The 12,821-nt window shown below is 40.7% G+C and overlaps 2 protein-coding genes across 4 annotated transcripts in view; one reads left to right on the top strand and one right to left on the bottom strand.

Moving 5' to 3' along the window:
• Positions 1-1,564, top strand: part of ZCCHC9 (zinc finger CCHC-type containing 9) — a 36,565-nt gene extending 35,001 nt beyond the window's left edge. The window contains exon 5 of the mRNA XM_067316636.1: positions 1,504-1,564. Coding sequence (XP_067172737.1) covers positions 1,504-1,553 — 50 coding nt within the window. The 3' untranslated portion in view covers positions 1,554-1,564. The remainder of the gene's footprint in view (positions 1-1,503) is intronic.
• Positions 1-12,472, bottom strand: part of ACOT12 (acyl-CoA thioesterase 12) — a 34,634-nt gene extending 22,162 nt beyond the window's left edge. For 2 of the 3 annotated variants that reach the window (XM_067316630.1, XM_067316631.1), the window contains exons 1-5: positions 12,337-12,472; positions 9,469-9,538; positions 5,057-5,117; positions 3,907-4,008; positions 1,467-1,611 (exon numbers count right to left, since the gene is read on the bottom strand). In XM_067316630.1, the coding sequence (XP_067172731.1) occupies positions 1,467-1,611; positions 3,907-4,008; positions 5,057-5,117; positions 9,469-9,538; positions 12,337-12,472 (514 nt within the window). Of the gene's footprint in view, positions 1-1,466; positions 1,612-3,906; positions 4,009-5,056; positions 5,118-8,439; positions 8,540-9,468; positions 9,539-12,336 lie in introns of those variants that run through there. The other variant, XM_067316632.1, reaches the window with a different exon arrangement.
• Positions 12,473-12,821: the final 349 nt, after the last annotated feature.

Genomic DNA, 12,821 nt, shown 5'->3' with positions numbered 1-12,821 from the left:
GCACCTCTGCTAATGTGTCTAATTAAGGTTAGAGTATGACGATTGTTTTATAACCTGCTACTTACAAATCTTGTGATTATTAGAGACAATATAGAACACGCACACACGCTAAAGAGATAAATATTGACCTAAATTAGTAACCATGTTCCATTATCTGAACTATTCTGATTCCACTTTCGAATGCTTAGCCATACATTCTCACTGCAACCTTTCTTTTTTCAGTTACATTTTTTGCTACAATAGGTTCAAGCATGAGATGGTATCAATCACTTAAAAAGTGCCCACCTGTGCTACGTGCTACTTGACCTGAAATGTACTTTTGATTTTTGCCCTAACTAACCTTAGGAGTCTGTGTGTGTGTGTCTGTGTGTGTGTGGACACATCTGACTCACTTGCACTTTAGACCTATTCAAATTGTTGCATAACATGGACTCGAAAGACAAACTTCACTTTATTGATGTGATTTATACATATTTGCTACCTGAAAGCCTCTATAGTATTTTCCTCTCTCTCCTTCTCCTATTTTGCTTGTTCTGTGTCCTCCAGGAATTAGTGTTAGCGATAGCAGGATCCTTCCAAGAAATTTCCAGGCAAGGCAGCGAAAACCAAAATCATCAGTCTCTGATTTGACTTTGATGGTATTAAGCCATTTCCTGTGAGACAGCTACCATGAGGACAAATACTTGCTTTCTTGCAGCAGTCTCTTCTGTTCTACACAATCTTATTAAATTGTTAAAACTAGAATTTATATTTACAACAGGTTTTATCTTTCCTCAGTAAAAACATATAATGTCTGTTGTTTATACAGAGTTATGCCTCAGATACTGCAAATATCAGATTTCTTAAACATTTGTGAAGAATTTTTTTTGTAGAGGAGCACAACAACTTTAAGTACAATTGTTTTTAAGAACAGAGATTACCATCAGAAATAAAGACAAACATGTTTCTCCTCAACTTTTCTAATTTGGTCCTGAGGAGGTTTTAAGTTTTTTCTGCCTGTTTTGATCACCATGTAATTGAGTTTCTCCTGCTTGCTGAGAATGATCTCATGGCATGAAAGTAGTTCTCAATGTTTTCTTGCAAAGAAACAGTCATAAACCCTTTCTATTTATCCTGGATTTTATCCTTCTACCTACATTACAACTAATGTTATTGGACTTCATTTTTGTATTGCAAGATTCTGCTTGAACTGTTAAATGCTATACATATAACCTATATGAAGATCTGTATTTCACATTTAATGCGTGTTTTGCCTTCAATCCTGCATTTTAAATCTGGAATTTCTGAAATAGGAAGAAATACTACTGTATTAGAATAATTGTCTTACACATCCTCACAAACCTAGCACACCCCTTCCCACCTGAGACTACTACCTCAAGGAGCCATACTCTTCAGGTGGTTTGACCGCTTTTTTCCTCCCTTTTAGCTACCCATAAACTATTATTTGTTGCATGTTCTATACTGACCACAGTAACCATCTTCTTTATCACTCTCCTGCATTAGGTTCTGAAAGACTTGTTCATAGTCCAGTCGGATTCTTCTTCTCTCAGTAGCCAGGCTATGTTCCAGGTGGTCTTGTCTAGACAGAAGTTTTACAGGTTTCAATTCAATCTATGCAAATAAAAAAAAGAAAAAAGAAGAAACCATCTTAATTGCATAATCATAACAAGGTGCACTCTGAACTCAAAATGGCTCTTCAGATACAATTTGAATAAAAGAGTATTTGCACTAGCATTTTCTACAATCCTTTGCTATCAACTGTCCAAGATGTTGAGTTCTGTTAATACCGATAATGGCAGAGTTAAAGTTCAAGAGATTCTGCATTATCTTTTTTCCCCTTTCCAGTTTTGTAACATGATTATTTGTTAAAACTCAAAGACAAAGTGCTTTTACTTTGAAGCACAGATGCATGAAAGCACACACTGTTTAAAACAGTTCTCATTTAAGGAAAAAAAAAAAGAAGGGAAATAAACCTTAATTTGAAAGGTGGGAGCATAAAATTTTCACATCAGCAAAAGAAATCCAGCCATACTGAGCAGTGGTGCAGTGTGTGGGGAAGTGTACCCCAGAGCCCACTCTCACTCACTACACAAACAGCCTACTCCCTCTCACTCTTATAATTCACTCCATATCCACACAGCCTATTGCATCTATCCCTGACTGTCTGAGGACTTATTTTCAAAGGAATGTTGGTTTTCTGAGGTGGGGGTTGGGGGATGCACAAACATGCAGTAGCTGGTGCAACTTCTGACATTACAGACTTATGCCCTAAATGCCCAGATGCACATTTTTCTTTTGCCAGGATAAGGTCTTCTGCTTCTTAAGTGCAAATTCCCAGGCATGTCAGTTCAGGGCCAAACTGAATCGAATCCCACACTGGATTCTGAAAAGTATTATATTTAGATAAATACTGCAGAGGGGCCAGTGAACAGCCACTTTTGTGATTTATCTGTGAGGTCTTCTCTCAGAACTTTGCAATATAGCACAAGAACTGCAACACACACAAAACCCAACCTTTTGTGTCCTGCAGCGGTGCTGCGATCATATCTCAGCCTTTGAGTCTTCACGCAAAACCTCTTTCAGTTTCTTTGCCCCATCTCTGCCCCTGCTCATGAGCTTCCTAGCTTTTTCCAGCCGGCTCAGCTAAAAGATGGTGAAAGTACACTGTTGCTCTGTGCACAATGTTGGTGATATTCATTCAGAAAAGTGGGTTTGAAAAAAGTGTTAATTTCTCCAAGATTTTAATTTCCCATGGATTTTGAACTGGTCTCAAATTTCCTTTGGGCGTGTCTGTTTTAAGCCTTAGTTAACTGTCAACAATGTAATACTGAAATAACCTCCCTGGAAATCTGGACAAAAGGTAAATGGGCAATGTCATGGATACAATGTCAAACCAGTAATAAATAATTCTTACTTCATAGTATTTTAGTGCTCTCAGGTTAACCAATTTAGCCACTACCTTGTCACAAACAGACTGTGCTTTAGTTTTAGAAAAAATGTTCTGATCTGTTTCTTCTGCAAACTGTAATACATCATTGCAGAAGAGAAAGCAGAAATGGTTGAATATATTAATTGCTCATGGGATGGTTGTTGTCTGCCAATCTGCAGTGGATGTTAAAAGGGCAGATGTGCTTTCATCACACGTAAAACGAGACAGGAAAGTGAGACGTGATATACGATTCTAGTCACTCATGTTCAAGAAAGTAGAGTGCTAGATACAAAGGGAGTTTATTAAGAGGATCTGAGGAATATATGGCCTTTCTCATAAGAAAACTTTAAAAGAACTGGGCCTATTTGGCACAGCAATATGAAGGCCAAACAATACTATGACTGCTTTCTACAAACACCTCCAGGGAGGCAAACGCTAAGGAGAAAAAACAACATCAGCATGAAAACTAATCAACATAAATGGCAATGAATTAATTTAGATTGGAAGCTAGCTTAAAAATAACATTTCCTATCTGAATAGCGATGCCTTGGAACAGCCGCCTCAAAAGGGAGAGTGAAGGATTAAAACAAATAAACAAAAAAACCCCAGCAGCTTTCAACATGTGGGTAGATCAGTTTTGGAAAAGAGGTCTTGCAGACTCACAGGAATCTCTCTTCCAGTGCTGTTGCCCTGCCTTTGTCAACATTACAATCCCTATAAAGACACCAATTCTATTGCTAGTAAATGTGCAGGAGAAAGCGCAAACAATAAAAAAGCTTAACAATTTCAGATCAGAAATTGGAAAAAAAAACAAAAAACAATTCTCTATAGTCTGGACTTCATACTGTTTTTCTATTATTGATCTGAAAAAAAAGAGATATCAACATTTTCTTGTGTTTCACAATCAGAAAAGTTGGCTTATTTCACAGAAACGCAGTCCCAGTAACTTTAAGCATAAAACAAAACAGAAATAATACCTTTCCAGCACCAACTGGTTTGGCTACATATGTTGCATATGCCACACTCACAAGTTTTTCTATATTAGCCAAAGTATCCTGTACCGTAACCTTGATGCCAACCTATAAGGAAGGAGGTAGTGGGAGAAGGGGACAAAAAGAAAAAATATTACAACATTGTTGGCTGAGTTGAGAGAAAGCAATGCAGTGTTTATCAAATTAATCATGGCTTGTCTCTAATACCTAAAAAAAAAAGGAGGGAAAAAAAAAGAAAAAAAAAAGACAAGACTGCTCTGCTATCACCAATATATCCCCGAACATTTTGGAACATCACAAGATCCTTTGAGCCCTGAAAAGCTCATTAGTACAACAGGTGTAGGTTGATGTTTAGTTTTACTTGTAAGGTAAAATATAAAACAGGACACACACTTAGATTTGGTTTTATGGATGCCATTTGGATTCCCCATCTGAATCTTTAAGACTTGCATGAGCAAAAAATCTGGATATGCCTATAAAGCACAATGAAACACCTGAACGTAACTATATTGTCTCCTGTAAAACAGTCCTGACAGGAATCAGAGCTTCTCTTTTTTTAATTTTTAGAATCTTTTGGAATACAATCTCCTGGAGACATGCTCACATCACTCCCATTAATACTTATGGAAACTGGAGATGGATGCAAAGTGGAGAAAGACCCCTTATGGTTCAATTCTGATTTCAAGTAAGTGATTGGGCAATGCATTGCCATGTCTGTTACAATATAAGCAGTGAGAACACGTACACACCTGAGATAAATACCTTTCTATCAGAAGTTTCAAAAATCCTTAGAACACCACCTATTCAGTGGACTCTGGGCTCTGCTCCAAACACTGCTCAAACACTGGTCAATAGCTTTGGACTGACCAACACCAACTATCTCATCCTATATACTATACCTGCTAAAGATGTTAAGTCTTCAGGGTCCAGTTACCATTCTGACACAGATTATCTAACAGATAGTATGCAAACATAAAACGAAACCAGAGTTTCATTAGGGGGTAATATTGTTTAGATATCTGCACAAAGCTCCTTCTGAAATTAATAAGCACTAGAGCATCGTTGCATTGTTCCCTTCCCACCTTCCTCCTCTATTCTTTAAACATTGTTAGGAATAAGAGTGATGATCTCTTACCTCCATGCTGGTACTGAATGCTCTGTTCACTTTTGCTTTGATGGTAATAATTTGTCCAACCCTGTTAAGAAGAGTAACATCTTCTTATGGTATGTAATCACACAGCTTAATAAGGGTTTGGACCTGGCTCTCAAGGTATTTGTAAGAAAAGCGCGCTCTCTGGGAGAGAATCTCATTAGCTGTGATCAGTTTGTGTCTGCCCTATTCTACTGAAAATGCACTGAAAAAGGTTTAGCACAGTTCTTCACAGGGCAGGCTTCACCGATGCTCGGTAAAGACTAGAGATTATTTGAAAAACTGCGTAAGCTTAATAGTAGCATTCCTTCACCTTGCTGCGAGCTGTATGACATCAGATATGCTACAGGCCCTAGGTCCCCCAAGAAATTTTGGTCTAGACTTTGCTTTTGCTCAGACCCATCTTGCCATGAGTTACACCAAAACACTGAGCGCATCTAGTTGCAAGACTGCACAAGATACACTCCGCATGTCTTCTCTAGTGTACAGATGCATACACAGTAGGAAGTATCGCCAGAACAAAAGTTGCTCTTTGACCTCTTTGAAAGCTGAGAAGAAGTTTATTTTCCAAGTTTTGGCCGCAAACAGGGTTGCAGCATGCCCATTCTGTCCTAATAGTAGCACAGTTCTGAACAACAGCTACTGGCTTTCCCACTTACCTACACAGAATACCTATGTAGAATTACATATATTAACCTACATAGAATTAAATGGCTGAGAAAATTCTTTGTCTCTTTCCTCCTGAATTTCCAAAATGCACACTATGTGCTGATAACAAGAGTTACCCATGTTTTCAAAACTCTAGACCTTGCAAATAACCTAACACAAAGCAATGCTAAAAAGGTGGGAAGAAGGCAGCTCCCCTAAGGTAGGCTTATTAACTGGAACAATAAAAGGACATGATGGGCATGGTAAGTCAGAACCACAGCCCAAATAACTGGGCATCAGGCCACTGACTTCAGCTACTGACTTAGAGTGCTAAGGATCAGTCCCAAAGCAGGCAAAGTGCAGCAAGCTATATCCACAACAATAAAATATAATTCAAACTACTTGAATATCTATGAAATGGACAAATTTACAGCAGCTGAGGATTTGGCACTGTATGACCCCAGTTTCTAAAACTGTTCTCTTTATTATTTTTTTTTTAATTTAATGAATATGATTTTTATGTTTAAGGTAGCGCTTTTCTTAAATTGCTCCTCTGATGGCCAGAATCTCAAATAGTTACTATCAAACACACAGAAACTTTTCCTTTCTTGTTCTCACTCAGAAATGCAAGCGGAAGCCTTTGAGTAGACAGCAGTAAAAAAAATTGGTTAGAGGAAAGATTAATGACCATCTGCAGATACACAGTCCTCACTGCCTTTTGAAGAACATATTCATGAGGAGTTTCTCCACCACTGATTGCAAAGAAAAACCATGAGCATTAACATAATAATTCTAAGATACGCAGCTAAGGGAACCACCAGCCCATGTGCAGAAAGGAGAGGGTGCTCAGAACAACAATGCAACGTTTATTTTCAGGCTTGGAAAAGAAATTAAAGCTATGGTCCTTTAAAAAAGCCCTTAGAAAAATTAGAAACAGAACTCAACAAGTACCCTGAAACATCCCTGAAGATTCTGTATCTGCCACTCAACTCCCAAGGGAATTACAGTTAGCACCACAGTACAGGTAATGACAAATACTGGGTGAAGAAAGACAGAATCATATTCAGTAGATAAATTCCATGATTGAACAAGACACACTGATAGCAGAGCGCGAGGCTTTCCTTAAAAGAGAGAGAATTCTGAGTCCCTATGGATGTTTGCAGAGGACGTCATGACCAATCTGTCAAATACACGGTGATGCCAGACTATTCATGAGGTCCCCTCCACAGCTGGGACCGCAAAGGGCTCTACCTCAGGCTGACTGGCAGGCCACTATTCTTCCATACAAAGATCGTCTATTTGGCCTTTCTCCATGACACTTCCCTGGTGACTGCTCTTCCTCTTTGTGAGAGCGCTGCACAAAAGAGGTTGACAGAGGTAAGCCCAGGTCTGTCCAAGAGGTTCAGGAAACTACAGGCTGAGAACATCAGAAAGGGGCTGGACGCGATTTCACTCCAAGAAGTCAGTCCCGCAATAAGGTGGCTTTGAACTTCAGATTAATTAGACTCCCTACAGCCTATGCAGCTAGATTCCCATTTCACTGTATAAAGTACAGTCCTATGGGGTTCTTGGCCATAGCAGAAAATAAAGATGTCAGAACTGAGACTGTAAGACAAAATGACAGGGAAATGTCTTTTCAGATACTTTTGGGAGCTATTTCAAAATGAAATGTTTTACATTCTGTCATGTATTCTGACTTTGAACAAACTGATTTAAGCCAAGGAAGCCAATCAGCCTGGGCATTTAAATAGATATTTAAGGACAGGAGTCACAGAACGTGGCACTTCCATTTGTAACTGGCAGAAGGACAAACTGAATATGACTTACATATGGAGCACTGACAAAATTCATATAAATGTATTTTAAAATCAGATAATGTTCTTACTACCACAGAACTGTTGCACATTAAGACAAGGAAAAGGGATTTATTTGTTATCATGGCATAAAACTGAGTTTTGCAATATATAGCGGTATTGTGGGAATTTCAGTGGGAATATCTAGTGGTATTGGGGGAACTTCTGTTTTCCATGTCAACTGGAAAGATACTTGAAAAAAATCTTTTTCAACTGAAAAGTACCAAATAGTTAATCCAAGCAGTTAATAATAAAACTTACAGTAACCTGAGGTAGGAGAATGAAACCTTACAGCAGGTAACTTACAAAACATCTTTCTTATGTACTTTCTTATGTACTATAATGAGATATAAGAGCTCTCTGTTATTTATGCAAGATGTTTGTATAATCAACAAGATTTGGCAAAGTTTAGGAAATTATGCAGTAAGTTACAAACAGGATGTTAAAGCTGACCTGAGGCTGAAAAATAATTACTAAAAACTCTTCATAGTTATATCTTGTACCCTAACTTCTTGTTAATAATGAAACATTGGCACCAGAAGTGAAAGTAGAACTAGAGACATATTTAGAAACAGATTTAGATGAAAAAGTATTTTCATTACATTTTAGATGCTCAGTTCTGCCCTCAAACAAGAGAGTAAATTGCTCTGAAGTTACTGAGGTCTTATGCCTGAAAGACAAGCATTACTCTGATTTCATTTGTAGGACCCTGTGATTACAGTTTTCACAGAGAGGATTTTTTCCTAAGGACAAAATTAAAAATGCAGAACAACTATAGTCACAATAAAACTTCAAAACTCATTTTGAGTTTTTTGAAACTAAGAACTTCTTGTGATTTCTAGATTCAGCGTGACCATGTTCACTTACTTTTCTTATTGGTCCCAGTTCTCATTTCAGTGGCCACCAGTCTAACAATCCTGCTGTTCAGAAGTGTGAGCACACTTATTTTACACTCATGTATTGCAAACAGTTTTAAATTGACATCACTTCTGCACCTCACAGCCAATGTTGCTTGGTTCACAATTCTGACATGTTTCCCCTCTCTGTGAAACCAGGTCCATCCCATCTATGCAGTCATCTAAACATTCACTCATTTCCAGTTTGTAAGGTGGGGGGGAGGGGGGAGAAAATTTGTCAGACATCTTTTCCTCTTTTGCTTGTGTCCCACTGGGGCAGCAAACCAGGTTCTGTAACATAACAAACTTATTATGCGTAGCTTTACTTAAATGCCAGCAAACCATGGCTTTTAAATAAACACTTAAACTCAGCATTAACTACAAGGTAATGGTTTCCAGTTTCTGTTAAGATAACATTCAGATTAAAACACGCCATTTCCTTCCAGAGTGTCTTATATCCCTCAGGAAATCATGAAAAACAGTTAAAACAAAAGTTTAAGCTTTTAAGGTCCTGTATTATCTTGCAGATTCACTAAATAGTCAATGTTCACAAATGCAAAACATTTCTATTTTGTTATATGAACTTTTTTAAGAGCTGAAAGAATGATATGGTTAGAAATAAACTGAAAGAGCACTTGCAGTGATAAAGAATTCATACGATAACTGTTGCCGGTTTGTATTCCTTATTTAACAGAGATAAGTAATGAACCATAGCATTCACTTTAACTAGGGCCAAAGATCATTAGGCCATCAGTTTCTCACCTGGCATCTAGTTTGCTGGGTCAAAGCAACTACAGTTTATTTTAGACTTGTGAAATTGATCTGTTTTCTAGGGGGGTCAAGCTATCACCAATACACAAGACCAATTATGAGACTTAGTCCTAAGACTCTGAGGAGGTCATTGGCCCATTATCTTAGATTTTATAAAGCCTCAGTTTCTCTCTGCCAAATAAGAATCTCCAAAAAGAAAACATTTGAGTATTACTAGCTGGTTTTGTACCTGGCAGTCTCTTCAAACTGTATGTCATCCATAGATGCCGTCACACAAGACACACCAGCATGTTTCTCAGCTTCAAAAGAGACACATAGACACAGAATTACTATGTTGTGCTTGCAGCAAGCTATTCATCTGTATAATTGTGCATGAGAGACAGAGACAAAACACAGCAGGTTCCAATTCTTCTTTTGATCGCCCCAGTGCAAGTCCATAGTGGACCCTTTAAAAAAGAGCTAAATAAGATTAAAGTCAATATTTACCATGAAATAAGAGTAATATCTTAATGCTATCAGATGATCATGACTCTATTGAGTTTTAAAAGCTCTGAATATTTAAGGTCTTTCTCTAAAAATGAACATAAATAGGAAATAAGGGTAATATATGAGATGAGATGATCATAATGATTCTACTGAGTTTTAAAAGCTCTGACTATTTAAGATCTTTCTCTAAAATGAACAATTGGTAAGAGAGAGAAAGCAAGTATGGTGCAGGACAAAAAGAGTCACAGAAATCTCTGTAACCCCCTCATACCTGTATGCTGTGAATAGTGACTACATTAAACCAATGTGAAAGCTTTATGTCACTTAAGGATTCTCAGACACAGGAATTATTTTCCAAGGAGTAAGATCTACTGGCTTGCTAGGGTTGTCACAGCAGTAGAAAGCAGAAGAGTACATGCCCTCAGTGTTGTAATAAAAAGGCAGGGATTAAATGTAATAAAAAAATATATATACACACACTAACAAGATTTTAAAAATTAAAAATTTACTGATTGTAAAAATTGTAAAATATTTGTACCAAAGTTTGTACTACACTCTTTAACTCCCTAGGATACATTTGATTGTGAAAAATAGCACATCTTATTTGCTTTAATTAGGAAAGTTAATTTTGAAAAGGTAAACGTCTCCTTTACTGTTAATATTTAATATTCCAGTAGTTATCTTTTTACATCAAGTTATTGTGATTTATTATTTATATGACCATAGCACCTAGAGTTCCAAGTCATGGGCCAAATCCCCACCACAACAAGAGATGTATAAACACTGGGAACCTCCTACTCCAGAAACATTTCCTGAGTGGGACAGGTTAAAAAAGAGGAGTACAAGGAAACGTGGACCAAACCAATCTGCCCAGGAGGCAGGAGTTCACAAACCAAAGCAGCTCAACAATATTTTTTGTAAGCATTGAGAGGAATTAGAAGGAGAAAGGCGCATGAGTTCTATTGAAATCCAAGGAGCTCCCTTTTAAAGTATGAGGGGCAAACGCAGGCAGGCATGTCTCGGAAACACAACAAACCGTGATGAAGGGAAGGGGTCACTAACCACTAAGAGACTGGAATCACTGCTTTGACAGGTAATACAAGATGATGAGTAGGAAGGTGATAGATCATAAATAGCCTCGAAAGTGGAGCAAGCAGCCAGGAGGGGGATCATGTCTGAAGCAGCAGGATATGAAATGAGGGAGGTGCAAAGCCCAGGCCCCTGCAACTGCACCAGCTGGTGCTAGTGTGGGGGAAAGGTGCTAAAGCCAAACAAATCCCTGCCTAGCTTTTGGAGTTTGCTGTGATACCAAAAGCAAAGCTAGGGAAGATGTTAAAATATCCTTAGTGTGTGACAGGATTAACCCTGTGGCATGAATTAATGGTGCTGTCCTAAGAGTAATTTAGCAAAGGTGATTACAAAAGGTGGACTGAAAGTGAGCTATGGTGGCAGATTCACAGCTGATGAAGATCATAGCTTAATTGAAGTCAAGGGAGCTACGGCAAACCGTAACAGCTGGGCTCTGCCACTTCAGAGCAGGGAATCAAGTTAATGGGCTGCCACGATTAGAGCAGATTCGGTCTGTAAAAAGTGCTGCTAAGGAGTGAATATATGGCTGAAATCGCTATTCATTAGAAGAAATGATTCCTTTGTGCTAAAACAAATCTGTAGAAGTGTGCGATTTTACTTGAAAGCTGCTATGTGCTGGAGTCACGTATGTACAGGTTACTGTGTGGGACCAGTTCTCCAGGATCCTAACTCCTTCTATATAGGAAGAGTATATTAAATAAAGCTGCAAATCACCGAGTGCTGCAAACACCTACACAGTGAGAATACTACGGTCACTGCATCATATGGAGATGCCATCCAGACATGAGTTCCCCAAATATATCTGCTAATCTCCACAAGGCTTATTATGGACTGCTAATATATGCAGCTGTACTTGGAAATGAAGTTCATTGACAACAGAGAGAGCAGAATCTTGATTTTTCTTAGTGTTTTACATGTAGCTTGAACTTCTGAAAGTTAGCTCGGGAATTTCTGAAATTTTCAGAGCTGAATTATACCAAACGCAAAGCACACTATACTGGTTGGTTTTTCCACATGTTGTCAGTCTTCAATTAGTGCTTTTCTCTCCTTTCTGCTACTGTACCTCCGATTTTCCTTCCTTTTCTCCTCGGCTCTTCTCTTTTTTAATTCTCACCGTCATTACCATCACCCTTCTGCTCACCCTGAGCGCGCCGTCCTCTCTGGGACGCAACCCTCCCTCTCCGAGACCACGAGCTTTCCTCTTCCCTGGAAAGGGGCACTATCATGCTCCCTTTCCTGCCTGCGCCCTGCAAGCCGGTGCGAGCCCTCCTCCAGCCTCTCCCGGGCGCAACGGCCTCAGCGACCCGGCCCGACGGGGCCGAAGCGTAACGCCCTGCCCCGGGCAGCTGCAGGCGCTGGGCCGGGGGCCACCATTTTGAAGAGAAGGAGTGCAGGCGAGGCGGCGGCTGCGAGGAGCCCCTCGAGGGGCCGCGCGCCTCGCGCCGCCGCAGCGCAAATGGCGGCCAGGCCGCGCCGCGCCGCGAGCGGGGCCGGGTCCCCCCGCGGGCCGCCGCCGCGGTACCTGCGAGGCAGGCGGTGGCGTCGATCCACTTGAGGAGCTGCCCGGCGCTGAGCTCGCCGCGGTGGTTGGCGTGTCCCGGGAAGACGGTCTGGCACATCTGCACGCCGCCGCCCGCCGCCGCCCCGCGCCGCTCCATGCCCCAGCCGGCGGCGGCGGCTCCGCTGGGCGCCGGCAGGCAGCGCTGGCCCGGCGCGGCACGGCGCGGCCTCTGCCCGGCCCGGCACGCCGCGCCCGCCCCGACGCCCCGGGCTAATGTGTAACGGCGGGCGCGCCGGGGCCGGGGCCGGGGCCGCGGGGGGAGGCGGCGGAGGGCGCAGCGCCGGCCCCGCCGCGGGGAGCGCTTGCTGGGGCCGCCGCGGGGCTCTGGCATGTGTGTTGCCACTGAAATATTTATAAAGCAGCTCAGATCTTTCTGGAGCTCTTGCTTATTCGGATTGTCACAGCCTTGACAGCCTGGCAGATGGGCGCGAGATACGCTCCCGCTC

This window comes from Apteryx mantelli, chromosome Z, assembly GCF_036417845.1.
Source record: "Apteryx mantelli isolate bAptMan1 chromosome Z, bAptMan1.hap1, whole genome shotgun sequence".
Taxonomy (NCBI): domain Eukaryota; kingdom Metazoa; phylum Chordata; class Aves; order Apterygiformes; family Apterygidae; genus Apteryx; species Apteryx mantelli.
The sequence above is the reverse complement of the archived record's forward strand: the minus strand, read 5'-3'. Positions and strand labels throughout refer to the sequence as shown.